Genomic DNA, 25,216 nt, shown 5'->3' on the forward strand with positions numbered 1-25,216 from the left:
ATTGCCTTAGAAATATACCGATGCATGTTGGAATTTCTCTTCATGATGACAGCTCTTTTTCCGGTATAATTTAGTCAATAAAGGGCCATGATGATGTAATGGCAGGAAATGTATTAGATCAGTAACACATAAAAGTTAGTTGTAGTGCTTTCCAATAATGTTATGAAATTTGTGGAATAGAACCTAGGACCTGCATTTCAGTCCAAAGATGTCATAAAAGTTGATATAAAATAAACATGTTTTTATTTTTTAATATCAAGCTCTTAAACTTAACATATGTTAAACATAAATGTCATAAATGAATGTAATACTTTGCAAGATTTATAAATTCTGTACTGCAATACACAATCAGATTTCTTTGATTAATGTAAAAATTAAACAGTTTATAAGATTGAAAATAATTTCAGAATCTATGACATTTAATACCTTTGTGATTGTTATCAAATGTAACAAATTCTCTGATTACTGAAAACATTTAATACCTTTGTGATTGTTATCAAATGTAACAGAATTCTCTGATTACTGAAAACATTTAATACCTTTGTGATTGTTATCAAATGTAACAGAATTCTCTGATTATTGAAAACATTTAATACCTTTGTGATTGTTATCAAATGTAACAGAATTCTCTGATTATTGAAAACATTTAATACCTTTGTGATTGTTATCAAATGTAACAGAATTCTCTGATTATTGAAAACATTTAATACCTTTGTGATTGTTATCAAATGTAACAGAATTCTCTGATTACTGAAAACATTTAATACCTTTGTGATTGTTATCAAATGTAACAGAATTCTCTGATTATTGAAAACATTTAATACCTTTGTGATTGTTATCAAATGTAACAGAATTCTCTGATTATTGAAAACATTTAATACCTTTGTGATTGTTATCAAATGTAACAGAAGTCTCTGATTATTGAAAACATTTAATACCTTTGTGATTGTTATCAAATGTAACAGAATTCTCTGATTATTGAAAACATTTTCAGGAACTTTCTAAGTTTCCCCAAATCACATCTGTGTTCAATACAAGCTACAGCCATATGACTTCATGCAAAAATTTAGTGTCCAATACACAAATGGGTGAAAAACACACACTGTTAAGTTAAATGGCAAAAAATACAAAGTTTTCCTTCATGGTGATTCTTTTCAATCATCCACTACTGAACCTTAAGAGGTTTGTGCCTTTCTTAAATGATCAGATACCTTTGTCATCAAGAGACATTTTGCAAATGACCAGCTGTTCATCAACCAGCTAGATAAGGGAGCTTTATATGTATCAATTTCAGTGGAGTGTAAACACAGAAACAGACAAGGCAATCTTGGATTAAGCCTACTAACACTAGATGTTTTGTTTCCACCTATAACATGCACTCAACATTTTTCTCATTAGTTAAAGGGATGAAAATAAAACCCAATTTGATTTTTAAAAAAAGACACACACACACATCCTGGGCACGAAAAAAAGAAAACAATACTAAAGTCAGGAAATCACAATCTGTCATGATTTCTGGAAAAAGGATTGATGCCAAGTATCCCACATGTAGCATTATTAGTAGCAAAAAGAAAACAAACTTGTAATCACCAAAGAGTAGTTTGTAAATTAGATATGTTGTTGACTACAATGTTTCAGTAATTTGGACTACCTTTTAAAGCTCTTTTCTCAAATCGGTTTTCATGAAATATAATTGCTATTCTTGGGTAATATTAAAACCTACATATGTTAAATATAATTACTTACAAAAAGAAATACTCTAGAACATTATGAATATTCTTACTGCAAAATATAAACATGAAATAAAACATTTCTTACCCACAAAGCCTGAAGAAGTGTCATAGTTTCTTCACTCATTAAACCTCTGTTATTTGTAAACCAATGAATTACTTGGTAACAAAGAGGTTCAAAAAGTTGTCTAGCCACCTATAACATTCATAGAATATTTATATAATTGGTAATAAAAAAAAGGGAAAAAATAAAGCAAGAATAAAATGTTCTGTACAAAAATAATAATCTTACTAAAATTAAAAAATAAATATATACTTCTGTAATGGCAAAAAATCAAAGTTATAAACACATGTTTAAAATGCAAATAGATTTGTTTTGGTTTGGATATTCACAAAAAACTACACAAGGGTAATCTGTGCTAGTAATATCTACTTTTGAGCTGACAGACTAGTGAGAAATCAGCTATTTAACATTATCTTTTTCCTAATAACAAATAGCAAGATTTGACCATCATCCTTATAATGCATTCAAGAACATTTTTTTTTTTTTTGTGGCTATGGGATGCAAACCATGAACCCTTGTGTAAATAATCTAGCATGCTAACCAGTTAGTAATATCTAGTCTTAGAATATAAAATGACAAATTTATAATGATTTCGTTCTTGGTGAATTTTCTGTCATGAAGAACAAATTTAGTTTGAAAAATTATGCCAAATCTCAGTGATAGATGAAAATAAAACAAAAAAAACAAACTTCATAAAGTTGACAAATTATATTTACTTCTTAAGTTAGCTCATTCTTTTTGCATATGATATTTTGTTCTTCAGATATTAGCTCAATAGTGGGTACATGGCAAAATTCTGTATCATCTCTTAATTTACTGCATAGTTTATAAACTAAGTGAAAATGGTAAAATAATACCTGGTCCACATCACATGCTAATTTCAGCAAAGCTGGAAAAACCCGCTGATAGAGTTTAGTCATAGGATACTGTAGAAAAAAAGTACTTTCAAATATATCTTGTAGTCAAAATAATAATTTCTATATTTTATAACAAAGTTCAAAACAAAAACTAAAATAAGACAAGTGATATTTCAAAAGCTGTTTTACTCATACACAAAATTCATACAGATTTTTATAAACCCAAAATGCTATGCATTTCATTTCTAATATTCAAAATATTGTTTAAGAGATGAAGAATTATTACAAGATCATAAAATTACCAGACTTCTTTCATCTTATATGATAAATGTATTTTAAAATATAAAACTCAATTAAAATCCATTACTCATAAAATCTGTTAACTCTTGTTCATTAGTTCTATCAGTAACATATGCACCTTTTTCTGCCATTCCTTTGGTTGCTGGACACTTATTCCTATCATGTAAATAACTAGGGCATGAAAAAGTTCACATGCAGCAACTTTTGTCTGACGGTCACTAGCGTTGCATGCCAAATGAACCACTTGGGGAAGAAAATTATCTACAAATAAAATGAGACTTTGAAAACCAAATCAAGTATGTAAAACTGTTAGTATTTTGATAAATTGCTTGAATAAAAACTAGTAAAAAAAAAAAGGAGAGAGCATATATAATAATAATAATATCTTAATGTCAAATACGTTTGTTTAGTTTTCACACTTTAAAGTATCACACTACAGCAAACGTTTCTCAATATTCTATGCCTAACCTAACTTTAATAGTACAAACAATAATCGCTTTAACTGTATTTTCATACTGTTCTTTATGATCTTCCTCACTCATCAATCATCCAATATCACTTTCTTCTATACCTATTGATAAGCTAGTGAATCTTATAGAAAGGTAGTGAGTTAATAAACATCTGCATAACTTGTATCTAAAGTGTGCAAGTTATTACTGAAAATCTGAAAGATAAAATGTTTTTTTCAAGAGCTTCAGGTGCATCTTAAAAATAAATTGTGATATAAAGCAAGAGTAACATTCACAGTGTTCATGTAGCTATAAACATATCAAGAAAATAATCCCTACACATCCATAACATTTATTAATAATATTCTAACTATAAGATGCATTAGATGTATAAGAGTTAACTCTTTATTTTTTGAGTAAGAAACCTTTTGTTTAAGAGTCAAAATCACACTTTATCACGAAATTCATAAATATGACAACTATAATAATTTATAAATCTTTTGTTAAAGTTAAAAACACCAATATCAGATGGGTCAGAGAAAAACTAAATTTCTAACCTGACTGAGCTGAATAACAGATTATGGGTGAAATGAAAACAATGTGAAAAACAAAAATCAAAACTACTAAGTGCAAGAAGTCTCAGACAGTGTTTTCTTAGATGACAAGAGAAGATCTGTGAATTCTTAAGTTACTCCAAGGAAATTCTGCCTCTAAACTGAGGTGATTAACCACTGCATACTTGAACAAACAGGGACACATTTCTTAAGGGTTGTCGCATGAGTTAAAATAAGAAAGATCTTGATGCTATGTTAATGAAAACACAGAGTAAAGAATCAAAATAACTCTATCCACAAGTATATAAACATTACAGAAACATAGTAATGTGTGTAACTGCCAGGGATGCTATTTCTCAAAACTAACTTCTCTATACACAACAAAATTCTGCACATCACAAATTCATGTATAACTGAAATATTCTGAGAATTTTGATAATGTTTATCTCTTTAAGTTAAAAGATTAAAGAAACATGGGTATTTCTTCAACTATGACATAATTATAACAAACCATCCTACTGTAGATTAAATAATAACATTAAATATGTGTCCTCAGAACCAATGACAACAAATCATTACTGAAAATAATCAATTAATTTCTTTTTAACAAAATATAAATTTAACAGAAAATCAAATAAGTGATCAATCATTCTCACAAAACTATACATGGCAATTAAAAAAATCATTCATCTGTCAAAATAAATTAACTGAGTTTTGAACATATTCTCTCATAAGAAATAAATACAAAATATTATCAAAGAAAAACAACTATACAAAGACAATGCAGTATTTTAAAACTGTACCTTAAACACCGATTTAAATGGAATTAGGGTGAACAAGTAATTTGTCCTTGATATTTATGCAAAGCTACACAAGGGCTATCTACACAGCCTTTCCTAACTCTGAATTAATGTACTAAATGGAAGCCAATTTGTCAATAACCCTCACTACTGGCTCTTAGGGAGAGAAGAGGTAATAGGACGAAGAACACTGACCATTAGATCCATGACCTTTAATGCTATGCTTGGCCCTGATTTGTAAAAGAAAAACTAACTTTTCAAAGACACTGCTATAATTCTGTAAAGTTATATTATGAAATAGAATAACATTCTTGGAAAATGTTTTAAATTACTCCTTAGAATGTATATAATAGTTTACATTGAAAAAATATAAGATATAATGATTGTGAACATTTTAATCTACTAATTAGTTTGAAAAGCAAACAGCAGATAATACTGTTTTTTATAGTGTGATTCATTTAATACAGAATTTTTACTGAATTTTCTTCTACAACTCTTCTCTAACAATTGTTTTAAAAAACACACAAAGTATTCACCCAAACAAATCTCTGGTTTCATATCAGCAAAAGGTACAGCAAACTTCAAGTGATCTTGTACTCTGTTATCCCAAGAAATGGCTTTTTCAGACGTTTCCTCCTCAATTTTTTCCAAAAGAGCTTTGTTGTTTTTGCCACCAATGGAACCCAAAAACTTCAAGATGCGTAGCCGTAAAACCATTATTTCTGTTTCCTGGATCTAAAACAATTTAAATAGTTTTCAGGATTCAGTTATGCATTCAGCATTGTAATCAAAAATAGACGTTTTTACTAACTCACTTAGACAGGTAATAACAGTAGAGAAATTTTTAAATCCCTCAAACTACTGCTATCACACTTTTCCCTGCACATAAATTAGAATGATCATTGAAAATATCAACATTGAGGAATTTCCAGTTGATTAACAATTTGTCTGTGATATTCCAATATCTAGGCTCCACAGGATAAGACTTCAGTCCTTGAGGTAATAAAGGTATGTAGGACCACATGGGAGGTAAAATAAAACTGGTTGGGATCAGAGGGCAAGGGAGAGGAGAAAAATAATTGGTGACCATCAGCTATTAAGCCAGTGAGTTGGATGGAAGTGAGATGAAAGACAGATGGTATACATGTAGAAGTGAGATGAAAGACAGATGGTATACATGTAGAAGTGAGATGAAAGACAGATGGTATACATGTATATACACGAAATAGGACCAAGATTATGAGAAGAGCCATGATGAAGTACAGAACTGGAAGTTGGAGTTAAGACAGTCGGGAAAATCAAAGTGGTGAAAGAGATTGATGACAGGCAGCTAAAACCAGAAAATTGGGGACACACAAAAATCACCTGAATGAAAACACGGGGCAAAATGAAGATACTAGAAAAAGATGAAAGAAAGACACATTTGACATAGGAAGATACACTTTTTAAAAAGGTTGGAATCACAGAAAAAAAGAAATGGTAGATGAGGTGAAACAAGAAAGAGATCTAGCTAGAAGGGGAACAGAGAAAGGTTACCAATATATGGTGAAGGGAGAAAAAGTACCAAGGAAGGATAGTGAGAAATTCATAAAGACAGGAAAGGGACTTTAGGAAGGAAAGTAACAGGTATTGAATCTCATCACTCAAACTGGCAAAGGTAACTTCAAAGACAAGGAGTCCTGGAACAAGGAATGTAAATAACTGAAAGGAAGAAAAAGGAGACAATTAGGCAAAAATAACAACAACAAAAATCCACAGGAGAAATGGTTAACCTGAAAAGAAGTGATATATACCAATATGATGAGTGAGGGAGAAAATATAAAGAAATCACTTGGAAAGGCTCATGTAAAGACAAACAGTACATACCTGAGAAATAAAGTGAAAAAGTCAAAGGAAGTCTGAAGATGTCATTCGCTAAATAGAATAGTTATAACACAACATGGATATGAAAATTGGTGCTCAAGTTCGTCCTCTTCAGTTCTAGGTAAACTCAGGGAAAAGAGTGGAAAGAACAAGAGCAGCGAGTCCTGATTTTATTATGAACCCCATCACATGGTAGAAGATTGCTTTAACATCTTCCACAAGAGAAGAAAAACTTCCAGCAGAGATGGTATTAATTTGGTCTGTGTCAGGTTATTATTCACTCACATTAACTTTAAAAATGTTCATATTAAATTGTGAATTTATGTTGAGTTTTTAATAAAATCAATAAAGTCTGAAATTTGAAAAATTAAAGAAAATTTCAAATCTCAGCAAACTCAAAAACACATCAGTGAACTACAGTGTCAAGGAATGAAATTAGGATTCAAAAATGTGAATGTAGAGAGGGTCACTGCAAATGGAGGTTTGTCACATTTCTATTGGTGAAAGATTCAGCTACATGATGATGTCACCCCATAGTGCAATAAATTCACATTAGGTGGGAGTTGTTTCACAAGCCTGATGACTTGACAATCTTTTAGGAGAAATGCATAAACTCAACAAGAAAGAAACTTTGTGTTGTGCAAAGGTGAAGTATTGTTTTGAAATTTGCGATTTCTTCAACTTAAACCTAGTTCTTTCATACATTCAAGTTTCTAAAGTTATCCAAATTTAATGAAAGGAAACTATCAAGTCCAAATATTATTAAATTTGCTGTAAAACAATGAAGTCTGATTTATTATTTTTTAAAATTCAATATAAACTGTAATTAAATAGTGGAACAAAATAATAATAAAGATAATATGTAGTGGAAAATGTTGTCTTGTTTTGTTACAATGTAACACTGATGCTCTTATGAACTGTATAACCACCTTTTGGTTCCAGAAAACATTTTAATTTGATTATAAAAATGTTTTTGTTTTTTATCACACCAATTTTTTGTTTGTTTTTATAGTCATACCCAATAATCAGTAAAATCTTTGAGGGAAACTAACACACAAATAAGCAAAACTACAGTCTAAAATAAATAAATACATACACACCAATAATAATCAATAGAACCACAGTAAAAACACACTATCATAACCAGATTCACTGAATAGTACAGACACACAATATAACAGTACAACCACTTTAGAAAACAGATGGAGTATAATCAGTAGTACCACTGAAAAAAATAGAAATTCTAAATAACATCCAGAACAACTTCAAAAATCACACACACAATGATAACTATAACCACAGTAGAAAATATGCATTACAATCAGCAAAGAAAATCAGTCTAACAAAAATACACATACATACATAATAATCAGTAGAACCACTGAAGAAAACAAATACTATAGAACCACCAGAAGTACTGAAGAAAATTGCAAACACGATGATAAACAAAATCAGAAAATACATACTGTAATCAACAGGACCACTAAAAACTTAAATGTATACTACTTCTATTTAAAGAAGAGGCTTTACATAATTTATTATAAAGTCTGTCTCACAAACATGTGAAGCAACATAAAAAACAACATAATCTTTAATTAATTATTAAAAAATAAGAATAAAAATGATAAACAAAGTATACTAAAATAAGTGTTTGCTACTCTATTAATTTCAGAGTATAAACAAGTTTTTATATCTCAAGTATTGATAACACTGAAATCCTTATTATAACATGCATCTTCATCCTCACCTTTGACTGGTTATCTTTATTAACTTTTTTCATGAAGTTTGCAGGAAATTTTCTTGCATACTTGTTTTTCGAAGCTGTCCTGGACAAAAGTGACACCTCGAAAGATTCATCAAGATCTAATGTGAGAATGAATTTACAATAAGATTTCCTTCAGTAGAAACAAATTTTGTTTTGAGGTTTTTGTCATCAAAAAATAACTCCACATATGTTTGTGTCTACTGTTAAAAATACATTCTTTCAACTTTTTAGTAAACAAGTTCAGATTAATAACAATACTCTGTACAGAACATACAAGTAACTTTTCATATTTTACTCTTGATATCTGTGATGTTTCAAAGCTACAAACAAATGAAACATAACTAATGTTTATTCAATATTAAAAAATGTTAAAAGGTTTAAGAAATTCCCTTGTTTTACGTTTTCCTTTTTCATTACGTGTTCTTTTTTATTAAGTGTTTTAATATTGTTGGTGTTTGCTTATGTTTTATTAAGGAGTCTATTTAGTTATCCTGTAAGTACTCTTATAGGGATTGACTTAGGAGGGCCAGATCCAAATGTTGATGCTTTCTATGTCACTTCCCAGGATATTCTATTAAAAGGGTACATGACAATCAGTTCAGCAGTTTGTTGTTTGATTTTTAATAACGTCAAGTTTTGATCATTGAATACTTTTCTGTATATTCTTAAACTAGGAAGTTAACTATTTGTGACTGATTTTTAAAATTAAACAAGATTTTCACTCCTACAAATTCAAAAAGAAATATGATATAAAGATATACTTACTAAATATTAATGTCATTTTTAATTTAAGAAAATGGCCACATTGTAAGCTAACATTTTAAGATTATTTTTTTAGACTTATAAGTAAATTAATAAGTAGAATTATATTCTGGTTTTTAGCTCTCTAACTGGAGCCTTCATCAGCAATACAGGTAAAAAAAAGTTGTATTGTTCAGTATATTGTTGCCCAATAGGCTTCAGTAGGAAGGCCAAAAGCTTACAAATAAAAGAATCATAATGAAGAGAACAGTTCTTGTCTGATTCTAATTCTTTGGAATCTTATTAACAATTTATGAAAAATCCATAATTTTACTAATTTTCTTTTTCTTCTTATAATTCATAATGAAGATTAATGTACTACAAAATTATCTGGAAAATTACACCTATAGACTTTCACATATTAACATAATTTTATTAAACCTTAAAAGTGCTAAGAATTTGCCTCAAGTGACAAGAAAGAATATTACTATAAATAAGATGTTAATAATATAAGTGCTATGCAACTTTACAAAAAATGTTCTACAATCCGAAAACCAAACTCTGACACGGATAGAAAGAGCTGTAATAAAGCAAAAACTACAGACTTGAGAAATTTAGATGAAACATTTCTTCTATAAACAAAAAGAAATTTTTATTTCATTTTCCTGATCCTATCATATGACTACTATATTTATTCAAAATTATTTCATATGGTAAGAAAGAGACACTACACATTTACCTTTGTGTAAAACATAAACCCTCTTTGGAATGTTATTATTTAATTTCTACCACATGTCAAGTGACATGGAAAATTAAGTACTTACTTCTCTTTGATTCAGGTTCATAAGATACATGTAACCTTAGAAAATATCACACATTAAAGTAAATAAATATATCTGAGAACTTAAAGTCAAAAATTGTAAATATATACTGTAACAAGAGTATGGAAATAAAATATATATATATATATATTCTAAAACAGCTGGTATGGGTGTTAAAACGTTTATTAACACTCCTACGAAAAGTGGGGCCTAATAGGCCCCAGAGCAACTTGAAAGGTTATTAATATTAGGCTAATAAATTTGTATTTAAATGAAATTGACATTTCATTTAATTTCATTTCATTAAAATTCAATTTCATTTAAATACAAAATTATTAGCCTAATATTAATAACCTTTCAAGTTGCTCTGGGGACTATTAGGCCCCACTTTTCGTAGAAGTGTTAAGATACCCATAGCATCTGTCTTTAGAATATATTTTTACTTCAAGTGAGTTGTTCTTGTCATCATGGAAAAATATATATGTGTATTCATACGTACCACTTGCTGATCTCCCTACAAGATATGCATTCAAATGAGGTAATATCTGTGGATAGTAAGGCTCTAAGACTTCTGGAGATAGCTTTACTGACCAAACTTCTAATGCTTCTAATCCTGCAGTTGCTAATGGCAGATAACTAGCTCCTAACTGAAAGGTACACTGAAATTTGAAAACAAAATGTACTTGAAATATATCTACTGTCTACTTTATCTTAAGTTATTTTGATGTAGTAATACAAAACAAGAACTCCTTGGTTCAAACGTCACTGATCATACAAAATAAAGAACATTTTCATACAGCTGCACATAATTCAGCATCCACAAAAAATCTAAAATAATGAATCCTTTAGTATCAACTTTTCATAATATGATAAAAAGAAACTTTTAATATCAAAAATAAAATGCACAGAGAAATTTCAGTTGGCAAAAGTGCTGCAAAGTACCTGAGGTTATTCTAAGTTTATGAACATTATACATCAATTTAAAAAAGGAGGAAAATAAAGTAAAGGATGAACACACATATATTATCCCCCCCTCAATACAATTAAGATATAATTCATATGAAAAAATTAAGTTCCCAAACTTGCCTTTGAGGAACCCACATGACCATTTATTCAACAAGTAATCACTCTATTCATATATAACAGGCAGTCATTTCAGTGAGACTAACCTTACAATATCTAGCCCCTCACAAGAGGTAAGATTACAAACAAAAGTTAAAGAAGTCACAATTATGTATCAAAAGTCTACAGTAAAAATACTGTTGAATGTGTGATAACTTATTATTAGTATTACATCAGATTAAAATGAAAATACAGGAAATATGCAAAATCTTCTCAAGTAATAAATTTTAAAACTCTAAAAATAAAATATATCCAAAAAAAGTCTCACACAAAACCTAAATAGCATCACAAAAGATAAGTGAAGCAAAGTATCACAAAGCAAATAGAACAAGACATTTAGACAAAGAATAAGAAACAGAATCCTGAAAGAGTTTAGAAAAAATGTAATGATACAAAGTTGGGTAAAAGTCAGGTTTAAGCTACTTCAGATACTACCAACTAGTAAATGTCATTAAAGGACTCAAGAACACATTCAACACAGGTGTAATGACTCACAGATAAGATTGCCAGACTATTATGTATAATATACAATTGAGTATGGACAGGAAAAAGAAGATACAAAATTCCTAAGTCAATGGAAAAAAATTATTGTGATAGTAGAAAGAAAATATTTTATTTGCACCAAGCTAGGCTTAGTTTGGTTGTTTTTACACACAGAGCTGTAGAATGGATTATCTCTGCTCCGTCCACCATGGGTGTTGAAACTAGATTTTTAGCACTGCAGATTTCCTACTGCAGAGCCATTAGGGGGTTGTACCAAGTTTTTGTTTGTTTGTTAATGGGTTAACTTTATTGTGTCCACCATAGATATCCAAACACAATTTATACTATTATTGGTGAGCCAATGGATATGGGAGCTGCATTTACTGAATTACAAGAAATAAACAGTTATAAACTGTATTTTTTGGCAATAGTTTGAGTTGTTAAAAGTAACTTACTACTACAACTGGTGAGTTAAACCTCTAGTTTATTTAATAAAGTACCCACTTGTTGTAAGAGTGATCGTAAGTTTGAATCCTGTTCACAAGAAATACAGAAAATAAAATTACCAATTAAAACGACTGGTATACAAAGTGGAGTCATATCATGACCTTGAGATTAGGCCTAAGATGAGCCTTATTTTACCTTTGAACTGACCTTTCAGCTCAGTTGCTAAAGTACTGATATGATTTCCAGGTTCAACTTTCAAAATTCAGAAATAGCATTGAAACATTTTTTTCAATGTTTATCTCATTATCATATAGAAAATAAATAATTAATTATAAATACAATTACTTTCATAGCAATTACAATATAGTTATCAATTAAATTTGATGTTTTAAAATTTCAATATACTTTTAAACATTTCATAACACCTAGGTTATTGTGGAAATATATAAGTTAGTAAAATCTACATCACAAAGAGATAAAATAATTTAAAATAATGACTAAATCTGTTTCAGAGCAATATGAACATACATTAAATCAAAGTTGGTAATGAGAAACTTCACTTTTAGATTCATCAACATAAAAAAGTCAGTGTTCTGAATTATGGGCTAAATAATAACATAAAGTCAATTACATTTCTGAAATTAACACTATCACTTAAAAAATATGTTACCAGGTGTATTTCCACAGGGTATGTGAAAGTGTACCATTTCAGTGGTAAATAAAACCAAAATTAAGAAATATTTTTATTTCTTGCATTTGAAATTCATATATCATACTGTATTGTAGCCTACAGATTGTATAATTATCATCATTCATAGCACATTTTAATTTCACTGACATAATGAAAGTACAAATTTCAACATAAGCATCCCTTATGTGACATCATTTTAATGTCTACTGATTGAATGACAGACATTACATTACTGTATTGTTGTGCAAAAGGTGAAAACAGGTGACCCCTCCAGACAACCTTTAGTTCCCTTTTGGAGAAATAAAAGTAGGAACTGGCAGATTATATTAAAATCAATGTAATTTTGACTTTATTATGAAATAACAGAGAAACTGTATTTATAACATATTCTACCTCTAAAGAAGGAACAAGGTGGCTGATTTCTGACAAAACAATTTCAGAAGGAAGAGACAGCACAAGATGTAAGCAGGATGCCAGAAGATCATCTTTGTATTGCTGAAGGCTAATCACTGCATCTCTCGCAAACTTTGAAAACAGTTTGAAACTAAGGATCCGTTCATTTTGGAATGGATCGTCTACTTGCATTGATTCACATTCTTTTGGCCTAAGGAGAGTGTTGATGTTCTGTTAAAAAACAACAAAAATTAAAATCTATGTAACTTTAGAAGTGGCTACCATTTTCAGATTCACAACAGTCATGAACATGATTCTATTGTTTCTTGTATTTCCAGCAAAATAACTGATATTCAAGATACTTGCACCTTCATTTTTTATTTCATATGATATGAATATTACACAACACATACACCTTCCTGAAAAGAGATACCCTCTTTAGGAGGGTGTTACCTGATTGTTATTCAAAACCTTTGAAATGATATTACTTGTTTTTATGTAAAACAGACACCCTGTTTAGAATGCTGTTAGTTCTTTTTATGTAAGACAGACACCCTCTACAGAAAGGAACTGGTTGATTTTTTAATCAGACATCCTGCTTATAATGATATTAGTTGTTTTTATGTGAAACAGATATCCTCTCTCGAACAATATTAGCTGTTTTCATAAAAAGCAAACACTGTCTTTAGAATATATTACTTGGTTATCATGTAATTTGGATATCCTTTTTAGAAGGATATTAACAGGTATTTTCATGAGAAACATATATGTCTTTTAGAAGAGCATTAGTTTGTTCTCAAAATACTGTAATATTTTTCATCCAATTAAAAGGAAAATAATGAATATTATAAGAGAACAACTTATTTCCTAAGTAATAGGATATAAAGTAACATGTAACAAGGAGTATTAAAAAATACCTTTTGACTCAACAAATATTAATTATACCAGTAAACTCCAAGCAACAGCTGGATTACTTTTATAAATTCATTCTATCCCTAGAAATATATTTAAATCAGAATGGTGAAGAATAACTGTAATTACATTTTAATATAGTGTGAAAAATACAAATCAGTATATTATTACTAATTTTGCTCTTCTATCTTATTGATTTTTGAGGTGGTAACTGTGTTTTTTCAACAAGCTAATGCTTACTATTGCATCAAAATAACAAAAATGGGACTGTCAGAACAAAAATTTAATTATAGGGGAATAAATAAACTTAAATTTTGTGAAGTTATTACATTATACGAGGCATTTTTACATGAACATTTATACAAGTAAATGCACTTAACTTTTAAACTATCAACAAGGTAATAGAGAACAAAATTTAAACAAAATGCAGCTTGGTTTACCATTAGCTTATCATTTTTTTTGTTATAATATAACAGTAGGTTGATTGGTGTTTTATGGTGTAAAGCAATGAGGATATAGGAGCTAAATAAGTGCAAAGAATTCAAAAGTAAAATATTATAAAAGGTAAAAATAAATTAAGTTAAGAACCTAATAAAGCCCCAAAAGCAGGTAAAAAACTTAAACATAATTAAAAAGGCCAATGGCCTGTAAAAATGTAAAAACACAATTAAGTTAAACAGTGTTACCATCACCAATGTCACTGTTTAACATTAGGGATAAACTTGTAGAAAAGACATGTCTTAAAATGGTGTTGCCACTCATGGTTGTAACTATGGTACAACAGTAAAATTTGGGTTATTGTGACTTGAGTGGTACAAAGGTTACACATTTGTGGATCAAACCCAAATAAAAGAAAATGATGAGTAAAAAAACTGTGGCAAATGCATAGCCTAGCCAGAACAACTTTGCAACAGTGACAGAAATTTGACAAATAATAACATTGATTTTGGTATTGAAAAGTGTAACATTTAAGATACAGCTCTGAGGAACATCAAATTCCTGTGTGAGAAAATGGGAAAGGGTCAACCCCACACATACTTGGATTTGCCTGTTGAGTAAATAATTACAAGTGAAAATGGGCAAATGGCCATGCAACCCACATGAATGGAAGTCCCACAAAATGTTGTACCTCCACATAATGTCACATGCATTCTCAAGATTGAAGAAGACAGAAACAAGATGTTCTCTCTTGAGGAAGGCTTCCATGATTGATGTTTCAAGTCCAATCAGGTGGTCCACAGAACCAAGGTGGGGTGGATGAAAGGTTGTTTGATTAAAAAAAAACAATACATGCATTACCCATCCTTTCTAAGACCTTACAGAGATAACTTGTCAGAGAAATTGAATGATAATTAAAAGTAATCTTGAGATAATTCTCATGCTTAGAAAAAGGTAGGATGATAAATTTGTACCAAGAATCAGAAAAAAAAAACCTCTCCTACCAAGACTTGTTAACACCAACCAGAAGAAAAGCAGCAAAGGTAGGAGAGAGATGGTGCAGCAGTTCATAGTGAACATTATCAGGTCTGACCAATATACTGCTAAACTGATAAAGAGTGAGCAAGAGTTCCACTGGTGTAAAGGGGCACTTACAGGTGTAGAGATGATTGGCCCAAAAGGAAAGAGGCAATTGCTCTGCCCAAAACTTGATAGCCAAGAAAGCAGAGGAAGAGACATAAGTACTGAAAAGATAAGCAAAGTTCTCGCTGAGAGTATTGGCAATACTTTGTGTGTCAACAACTTCCTGGCCACTGGAGAGCAAAATGGAAAAGGGATGACAAGCATACCTCCCACTGATCTTCTGAATCTTGTCCTATATGACTTTGGAACTGATGGTAGAAGAGATGCTAGAGAACCTTAATCCTTTTGGCATTGATGTCTGACCTGCTAAGAATGGGCATGGGTCTGCTGGAAAGCAATGTGGTCCAAAAAAGTGGGATACCTGCAAAAGGTATCCTAGGCCCATTTCTGAGCCTTCCATGCCTGCTGGCAGGTTAGAGACTATCATGTACAAGTACACCATAAGAAACATATTGAGGTTTTAGATATAGAACAAACAGCTGCTTGAACACTGCAATCAGTTACTGCTTACATATAGTCTGTAATAGATGGTAAATTAATGACAGCAGGATTGAGTTCTGAGTAAGAGGTGATACAGAATTTGTTGGCCTGGTCCAGCTTCATCATGACACTTGGATCAGGTTGCATCAATCATGGCATCTTCCTAAAAACTATAGGAAAATTATCACTGTCCCATGGGTTACTGTCAACTCTTCAAGGAAAAGGAGAGAAATGTGAAGGAGAAGAGATAGATTAATAGCAGTAAAACATTGACTGGTGCATGAAAACATGTAAAAGAACAAGAAAGAAATGTCAGTCTGAGATAATACACTCCATAGAATGACCTTTTCCATCAATATGAGCACCACTCCAGAGGGGGTTGTGTCCATTAAAATCTTCCAAAATGAAAAAAGAGACAGCAACTGTTCTACAAGAGCATTAATGTCTGACTAATTATGTGTCTCTCCAGCAGACAGGTAGGACAAACAGTGATGGTGCAACCAAAGAAGAAACGAATGGCTACAGCTTCCAAAGGTGTATTGAGTGGCACAAACAAGGTAAGCACCAGCTGGTTGACCAGCAGTGCCACCCAACCATGTATTCGTGCATCACACAAACTATTACTCCAATATAAAGAAAAATGTTAAAAAGCAACAACATCAGCAGGTTTCAGGAAAGTTTCCTGTAAGGAGAAACACATCTGAGATGATAGAAATTAACTAATATATTAATGTCATCCACATCAGAATGAAAACCATGACAGTTCCACTGTATCAATGTGGCCATTTTTCCTTAGGTAGTTATGATCTTGGCAGAGAATCCTTCTGTTTACATTCACATCATTTTCCTTTAGTAGAAGAAGGTCTGTTTACTTTCGTGGATTCTGCCCTGGACCAACTGGTAAGATCTCTGTTAGTTGAAGAGGGTTCCAGTGACTGCAGTTGTGAATGAATAACCATTCTGAACTTCCAGACCAAAAAAAATGACCTGAGCAGTCACTAGAAGCCCATGCTGAAGGAAATGAACCTGGGCTATCACTGGAAGTGACTTGGGGGCAGAGAGAGGTGTAGACATTGACTTCTCAACTTGTTTATTCATGGAGGGCAAAAATAATTCTTCATGTGTTGTGAAAAACTTACAGAGGCACAGAAAGATCCATCTGCACATCCACTGTAGCAGTGGAGTGGAGTGCAGTAGCATATGTCTGAGATGCAGCAGAGGACAATAACTTATGAACCTCAGGGTGCAAAATGTTATGGACAGTTTTCAAGTACAATACTTCTTTCATCTTCACCAACTTAGGACAAGAATGAAAATTAGAAGGAGTATAACCACTACATTTAAAAAAAGTGAGAATCCAGTTAAGACACGCAGGTATCAGGGTATTTGCCACCACAACAAGCACATGTCACAGAACTTCAAGGTGTCTCAAATGACCAATCCGCTCACACCGAAAACACCAGAGAGGGTTACAAATATATGGCTATAACTTACAATAAAGATACACTGTTTTGACAGAGGGAGGTGGACATGAAGATGTAAACATCAAAATAAGAATATTGATAGAAGTGTAATTCCATCTTTATGAGTAGAAATACTTCATACTGCAGAAATTCCTTGGCAGGAGAAACCAGCAAGAATCTCTGACTCAGGAATGTTTTTCACATCCTTCTCAATAATAACTCCTTGAGAGGAGTGTTTGTGTGTTTTTTCTTATAGCAAAGCCACATTGGGCTATCTGCTGAGCCCACAGAGAGGAATCAAACCCCTGACTTTTACATTGTAAATCAGTAGACTTACCACTCTACTAGCAGGGAGCTCTTTGAGAGGAATTCAAAGTAGTGTGGGGAGTAAACTCAATAAGTATATCCTCCCTGGCCTTTGAATTCAGGAGGCCTTTGGTGTAGATGTTTCCACCCAGATGTCCTCAGAATGTAGATTCTTGACTGACTTTGTAGATCCAACAAGCCCCTCTAATTCCATCTGAATAAAAAAGTGAAGACATTTGTCCAAGAGGTTTTTTCTGGTAAGGAATACAAAATAAAAAATGAGACAGAGGATCAAGCCAAGTTGAAGATTGTTGGTCAGTGTCTTCAAGATGTGGTTATTCACCATGGAGCTGTGTTTTTCTCATTTTATTTTAATTTTTGGATCAGGGAACCCATAATAAAAGGAGATTGATTAAGTGCCCACTGACTTCACCCATCATGGAGTCCCAAGAGGAGATGTACTACACTGCCAAACAAAGATGTTACAGCAACACCAGGGATTCAAAAGCACTATACTCAAACATCAGCATCGGAGACAATGTCAACAACACTTGTTGAGAATGCCCAACACTGGTAATTAATCAACCATGTCCCAATAGCACCAGCTGATTGACTATGGGAAGGGTCTCTCTCAAAGGCCATCTTTCTACAGGAATTCAGGCCAAAGAGGTGTGGTACAGTGCTTCAAACACAGTTCAACCACCAGGATCCTCTTCTCCCCTTCACAGATCGCAACTCACAGCAAACAACCAAATACAGAACTTTCCCTGGGAGGTTTCCTCAACACCTACAGAAATCTACTTCAAGGAGAAAATAATAGATAATAGGCCAGCAAAACTTATAATTATAAACAAATTCACTGACCTTAAAATACTTAATTCTTGAGCAGATCTTCAAACAGACAGTGGCTAATTTGTAGAAACCACTTATATGAGGAGACCTAAAAATTACAAAAAAACTGTTATTAATCTTTAACACAAGTAGAAATATTAACAGAAGTAGTAGTATGTTCAAGTATGACTTAGTTCTCTTTTTAACTACTTGATATCTGAGACTTAACTTCTCATATTTGAGGCCTAACACACATATCTAATAAATATTAAATTGTATTTAAAAAAACAACACATAAACAAAGTGCTATCATAAACATGTTTCTAGATTTAAGTTGTCTGGTTGGTTGATTTCGTGTTTTATGGCACAAAGTAGCTAGGCTATCTGCGTCAAATGTCCAGTAAAAAGGTAAAAGTAAATTCTGTAAAATTCATAAAAGGAAATTAAGGTAAAACAAAACAAAGTTAATAAATAAATAAACAGCATAAAACCAATGTTTACATCTTATCTACAACATCAAGAGAAAAACTACAGTAATTCAAGTTGTAAAGGACTTTCAGTAGCGTGACTGTAATGATCATAACTCGCCAGGAAGACTTACAGGTAAGTACAAAAACCACAGTCAGTCACCTGAAGTTGGCCTTTTCAGTCCTGGTTTCTAGTGACTTAATGTTATGGTCAGTTTCTAATTTCAAATTGAACTAGATGAACTGTGATTTTTAAAAGGGAGCCACATTAAAAAGGTGTAAAGTATATATTAAAAAACTTATATGTCATTAAAACGATTAATGGCCTTTAAAAAACTAAAAACATTACCAAGGTGGACAGTGTCACTGTCACCAATAACACTGTCTAAATTTATGGACAAACCTTGGGACAGAACATGATTAAAATGGTACAGTCGTTGTGAATCATTATAATGACAAGAAAGTAAAATGTGGCTTATTGTGATCTGAGTGTTACACAAACTACACATTGGTGCATCAGTTCCAGATAAAAGAAAATGATGAGTTAACAAACTGTGACTAATGCATAGTCTAGTTAGAACAACTTCCTCTTTCCGATCATTATGGTAACAAGACGGCCAAAGTCCAATATAGGGTTTTATTTGGAAAAGCTTGTTTTCGCGTTGCTCACTCCAAGTCAACTGCCAGCTAGCATGGAGCCGAGCCTTGAATACAGGACCATAGTCCATGTATGGGACAGGTACAGTGGTGATAGTGCCAGAGAAGATAGTCTCAGCTGCAGTGTCAGCAAGCTCGTTCCCGTAAATACCAACGTGGCCTGGTATCCAGAAAAACTGGATAGAAGTAGATGTTAAGAGAAATGGGTCAGTCAGTTTTGAATATTGATGAGAACAGGGTGTGAACCAATGTGAAGCGATTCCAGGGCCAGTAGAGAACTAAGCAAGTCAATATAAATCGTGCAGTTCGAGTACTGCTTAGCTTCTGTGTGATCCCGGCCAAAAAAAAATGGCATACAGTTCAGCAGTGAACACAAAAGCTGTAGAGGGGATTCTGTGTGCAACCACTGAACAGCAACAAACCATGGCAGAGCCCACAGAGTCGCCTGATTTTGAACCATCCATATAAATAGGAATGAAAGGATGGTACGAAAGTTGTTCAGTAAATAAAAGACGGTACTTCCAATTGGGAGTGTCTACTTTTCTCAGATGATTTAAAGATAGGTCACAATTTGGGACTGTAAGAAGCCATGGTGGGATGGGCTGACCAGTGGATATAGCAATGTTATCCAAGGACAGGCCCAATTCATCTAACTGCACCTGGATACAAAAGCCAAAAGGAGCAATGGCAGACCATCTGGACTGAAACACCATGGCCCATCGAGGAAGGAAAACACAACCCCAAGTGGGAAGCTTTGACAAGGAATGAAGTTTTGAAGCATATAGTAAAGAAAGTTGCAAATGGTGGACATGCAAAGAAGGCTCATGAGACTCTATGTATAAGCTCTGAACTCGGGAAGTGCAGAAAGCCCCAGTGCAGAACCGAAGTCCCTGATGATGAATAAGGTCCAGCATCCTTAAGGCCGATAGTCTGGCAGAACCATAGACCAGTGATCCATAGTCAAGTTTTGATCAAATAAGAGCACGATATATCTTTAGCATAGAACATCGATCCACTCCTCAATATACCTTATGTTTGACGATTGGCATGAGATGTGAAAGTCGTTGACATAAAGCTCGTTTGCAACAGTGAGAGAGAGTTGTTCAGTGATGGCATTAATTTTTATACTGAAAAGTGTGACACTCAGAACACAGCACTGACGGGCACCAAGTTCATGTAGAAAAGAATGTGAAAGTGTCAAACCTACATGAACTCAAAATCTCCTGTCCATTAAAAAATTTTGAATAAAAATGGGCAAATGGCCACGTAACCTATATATATATATATATGGAGGTCTCGCAAAATGTCATACCTTCATGTTGTATCATAAGCCTTCTCAATGTCAAAGAATATTGACACAAAATGTTGTGATTTGAGAAAAGCTTCTCCAATTGATGTTTCAAGTCAAATCAGGTGGTCTAAGGTGGAGCACTGTCGTCAGAACCCACACTGGGTGGGCAAGAGGAGGTTATTTGATTTGAGGAACCAAACAAGATGAGCATTAACCATCCTCTCAGAGGTCTTACAGAGACAGCTCGTCAAAGCAATTGGATGGTAGTTTGAAGTAATCTTGGGATCCTTCCCAGGCTTGGAGAAAGGCAGGACAATAGCCTGGCACCAGGCATCAGGAAAAACATTCTCCTGTGAGATCCAGTTAAAAACAACCAAAAGGTTAGAAAGACAAGCAGGAGATAGATTGTGCAGCATCTCATAGTGTATATCATCAGGTCCAACCGATGTACTGCCAGACCAATGAAGGGCCAGTTTGAGTTCCACCAGTGTAAAGAGACAATTATAGTCATAGAGACAATCAGCTTGAAAGTAAAGAGATGATTGCTCTGCCCAAGTCTTGATGGCAGTAAAGGACTGACTAGGTGCATGGAAATAAGTAGAAGAACCAGTACTGAAAAGAGAAAGGTTGTGATCTGAGAGCATACGCTCTACAGAGCGACCCCTCCTATCAATACCATCATTTCCCCAGAGGGGATGATGTCTATTGAAGTCCCCCAGGATGAATAAGGGAGATGGCAACTGTTTAATAAGAGCATCAAGGCCTGATTGATCATATGTCTCTCCAGGTAACAGAAAGAGAGAACAAACAGTGATGGTATAACCCAAGGAAACACGGATGGCTATGACCTCCAAGGGTGTGTCAAGTGGCATTCTGTATAAAGAAAATTGCCAAAAGGTGACAGTATCAACAGGTTTCAGAAATGTTTCTTGTAAGGAGAGACAAACAGGATGGTAAGAAGCAATCAGTGTTTTGATGTCATCTAGAATAGAACGTAAACCTCGACAGTTCCATTGTATCAGGGTGGCCATTTTTATTTACATGTAGGCAAATTGGGCAGAAAGCCCTTCTGTTTACAACAATGTCTTTTTTCCTTACTTTCCTTATTCGAGGGAGGTTTACTGACCTCCATGGATCCTGCCCTGGGTGTATTGGGCAGGTCTTTGCTGTTGGAAGGAGATTTCAGACACTGAGGACATGAACAAATGATTTTTTTGCATCTTGGGATGAGACAGGAAGATAGATCCAAGGAAATTCCTGTACCTGGAACCAAAGGATGTGGATCTTGGGGTTTGGTGGAATGTATACAAGGGACAGAGATAGGTGTCGAAGTTGATTCATCAACTTTTTTAACCATGGAGGTCGAAAGACTTTTCATTTGTTTGAAGAACAATTCTTTAGGAGGCACAGAGAGATCTGCCTGCACTCCTACAGTAGCTGTGGAAGGAAGTGCAGCAGCATATGTCTGAGATGAGGTGGTGGACAGCAAATTTCGAGTCTTAGGATAGGTAATGTTATGAATCCTTTTCAAACACTGCACCTCTTTTTCTTCCAACCATTTAGGGCAAGAATGAAAGTAGGATGGACGAGAGCCATTGCAATTGATGCAAGGAGGGTCCATTTTACACTCATAGACATCATGGTTCTTGCCACTGCAACGAGCACACCAAGACACAACATCTTCGAGTAACCGAACCGTTGACACTGGAAACATTGGAAACACTGCTCAGAATCTTCAAGACATGGTCATTTACCTATAAGCTGTTTTTTCACTATTTTATTCAGATTTTTAATTGGAGTATCCATAATAAAGAAAGAAAAATTTCGGTGCCCACTGACCCCACCTATGATGAAGCCCTACAAGGGGACGCACTACAATGTCAAACAAGGACACTGCAGCAACGCCAGGGTTTCGTGAGCACTATACCCAAACATCAGCATCATATATAATGTCCACAACACCTGCTGAGAACATCCAACAATGGTACTTGGTTGACCCTAGCCCAAGTGGACCAGCCGAGTGACACAAGGGGGGGCACACCAGGACTGCCCGTCTACAGGAATTCAAGGCCAAAGTGGTGTGTTTGGGTTGGACCCCTCAACCACCAGGATCCTCTCCTCCCCTTCATGGGTTGCCACACATGGTGAACACGTGGGTGGATGTTTAGATCCCAGAGGAGGTCAACTGAAAGAACAGAACCTTAAGTGGGAAGTCCCCTTACCACGTACAGGAATCCTCAGCGAGGGGCTAGATTTAAGTAAAGTTAAAAATTAATCTATACATTAATTTTGCTGACATGCATCAAGAAAGTACTGGAATGACAATATAATTAAAGCAATTGCATGTATACTACAAGTTGCCCTTAAAATGTATAAAATTATGTGGAACCTATTACAAAGTGTACACAAGTTACAGCTTGAGATAGAACAAAGGAATATGAGTTGATGAGAGAGAGAAAACCACGGACTAGGTGGTAAACTGAAAAGAACAAGTACTGATATAGAACATATGACTTGATGAGAGAGAGAAAATCGTGGACTAGGTGGTAAACTAGTGAACAAGTACTGATATAGAACATATGACTTGATGAGAGAGAGAAAACCGTGGACTAGGTGGTAAACTAGTGAACAAGTACTGATATAGAACACGAGTTGATGAGAGAGAGAAAACCGTGGACTAGGTGGTAAACTAGTGAACAAGTATTAATATGGAACACGAGTTGACGAGAGAGAGAAAACCGTGGACTAGGTGGTAAACTAGTGAACAAGTACTGATATAGAACACGAGTTGATGAGAGAGAGAAAACCGTGGACTAGATGGTAAACTAGTGAACAAGTACTGATATAGAACACTAGTTGATGAGAGAGAGAAAACCGTGGACTAGATGGTAAACTAGTGAACAAGTACTGATATAGAACACATGAGTTGATGAGAGAGAGAAAACTGTAGCCTAGGTGGTAAACTTGTGAACAAGTACTGATATAGAACATGAGTTGATGAGAGAGAGAAAACCGTGGACTAGATGATAAACTAGTGAACAAGTACTGATATAGAACATATGAGTTGATGAGAGAGAGAAAACCGTGGACCAGGTGGTAAACTAGTGAACAAGTACTGATATAGAACATATGAGTTGATGAGAGAGAGAAAACCGTGGACTAGGTGGTAAACTAGTGAACAAGTACTGATACTGACTTTTCAAGGGAAAATATTACTTGACATTTCCAAAATTAGGCATAGCAAATGGTAAAAAATTCAGTTTATGTACAAAATCCATATAGGTTTATTTGAAATTACATCGAATGCTAAGAAAAAACCTTCAAACAGTAAATGAAATGTCAATCTATATATGTTAGAAAGAAGGTTATAGACATATAACAATAATGGTATGTTTCTAACAGCAAAGACATGAAACTATAACATTGAAAAACATTCTACATTTCACAAATTATAATACAGCTGATTTATCATGCAAATATAAACTTATCCATAAATATAAACTATATTAAAATACACAATGACAAAATACATGGTTCCTGTAGTAATTCACTATTACTCATTAAAGTTGTATGTAAAACTAGTCTATAGCCACTTAGAAATACAATATTCAGAGTTTATTAATAGCTGAAAAAAAAAGCTATACGTTGCATAAGTTGTTAACATGAACATAACTTTGTAAAGCTTGCAAGTTAATCAGATTCATTGAGATTCAGACACAAGTATATATTTTTATAAAAAGAGAAAAAAATACCTTGTAGCATGTTCTATGACCTCCATACCAAATGTATAAACCCATTTCTCAAAATAATTCAGATGTTTCTTCAAAAGTAGATCTCTAGGAAATGTAAAAAACAAACCAAAACCTCAAATTATAGAAAACATATCCCAATTTGTTTAAGTGTTAAACAGTTTGAACAATATACAATTAATTTCATGTTAGGACTTAAAATCATCAAATGAATACATTCCAAATCAATATAACATTAAGTAGGTTTTTCTTTTGGTAACCTAATGCATAACAATACCTTGTAAAATCAACCACATTAATAAAAACTTGATGATCTTTAGGCCATCCATCTTGTCTTCCTATTACTGAATTTTCTTCCTCAACAGGTACTTGATCAGTATTCACCTGTTAATGTAGGTT

The 25,216-nt window shown here is 33.3% G+C and overlaps 1 protein-coding gene across 3 annotated transcripts in view; it reads right to left on the reverse strand.

The window, feature by feature from the left end:
- The window catches only part of LOC143238700 (DNA-dependent protein kinase catalytic subunit-like), a 191,160-nt gene that overhangs the window by 131,868 nt on the left and 34,076 nt on the right, over positions 1-25,216 (reverse strand). For all 3 annotated transcript variants that reach the window (XR_013020719.1, XM_076479155.1, XM_076479154.1), the window contains exons 17-26: positions 25,095-25,201; positions 24,821-24,904; positions 18,687-18,762; positions 13,081-13,311; positions 10,444-10,603; positions 8,365-8,480; positions 5,291-5,489; positions 3,070-3,212; positions 2,652-2,720; positions 1,819-1,926 (exon numbers count right to left, since the gene is read on the reverse strand). Coding sequence is in view for 2 of the 3 variants with exons in the window: in XM_076479155.1 (XP_076335270.1) it covers positions 1,819-1,926; positions 2,652-2,720; positions 3,070-3,212; positions 5,291-5,489; positions 8,365-8,480; positions 10,444-10,603; positions 13,081-13,311; positions 18,687-18,762; positions 24,821-24,904; positions 25,095-25,201 (1,293 nt within the window). In the remaining variant the exon portion in view is untranslated. The remainder of the gene's footprint in view (positions 1-1,818; positions 1,927-2,651; positions 2,721-3,069; positions 3,213-5,290; positions 5,490-8,364; positions 8,481-10,443; positions 10,604-13,080; positions 13,312-18,686; positions 18,763-24,820; positions 24,905-25,094; positions 25,202-25,216) is intronic.

The sequence above is a fragment of the Tachypleus tridentatus genome, chromosome 13, assembly GCF_004210375.1.
Source record: "Tachypleus tridentatus isolate NWPU-2018 chromosome 13, ASM421037v1, whole genome shotgun sequence".
NCBI classification, from domain to species: Eukaryota; Metazoa; Arthropoda; class Merostomata; order Xiphosura; family Limulidae; genus Tachypleus; species Tachypleus tridentatus.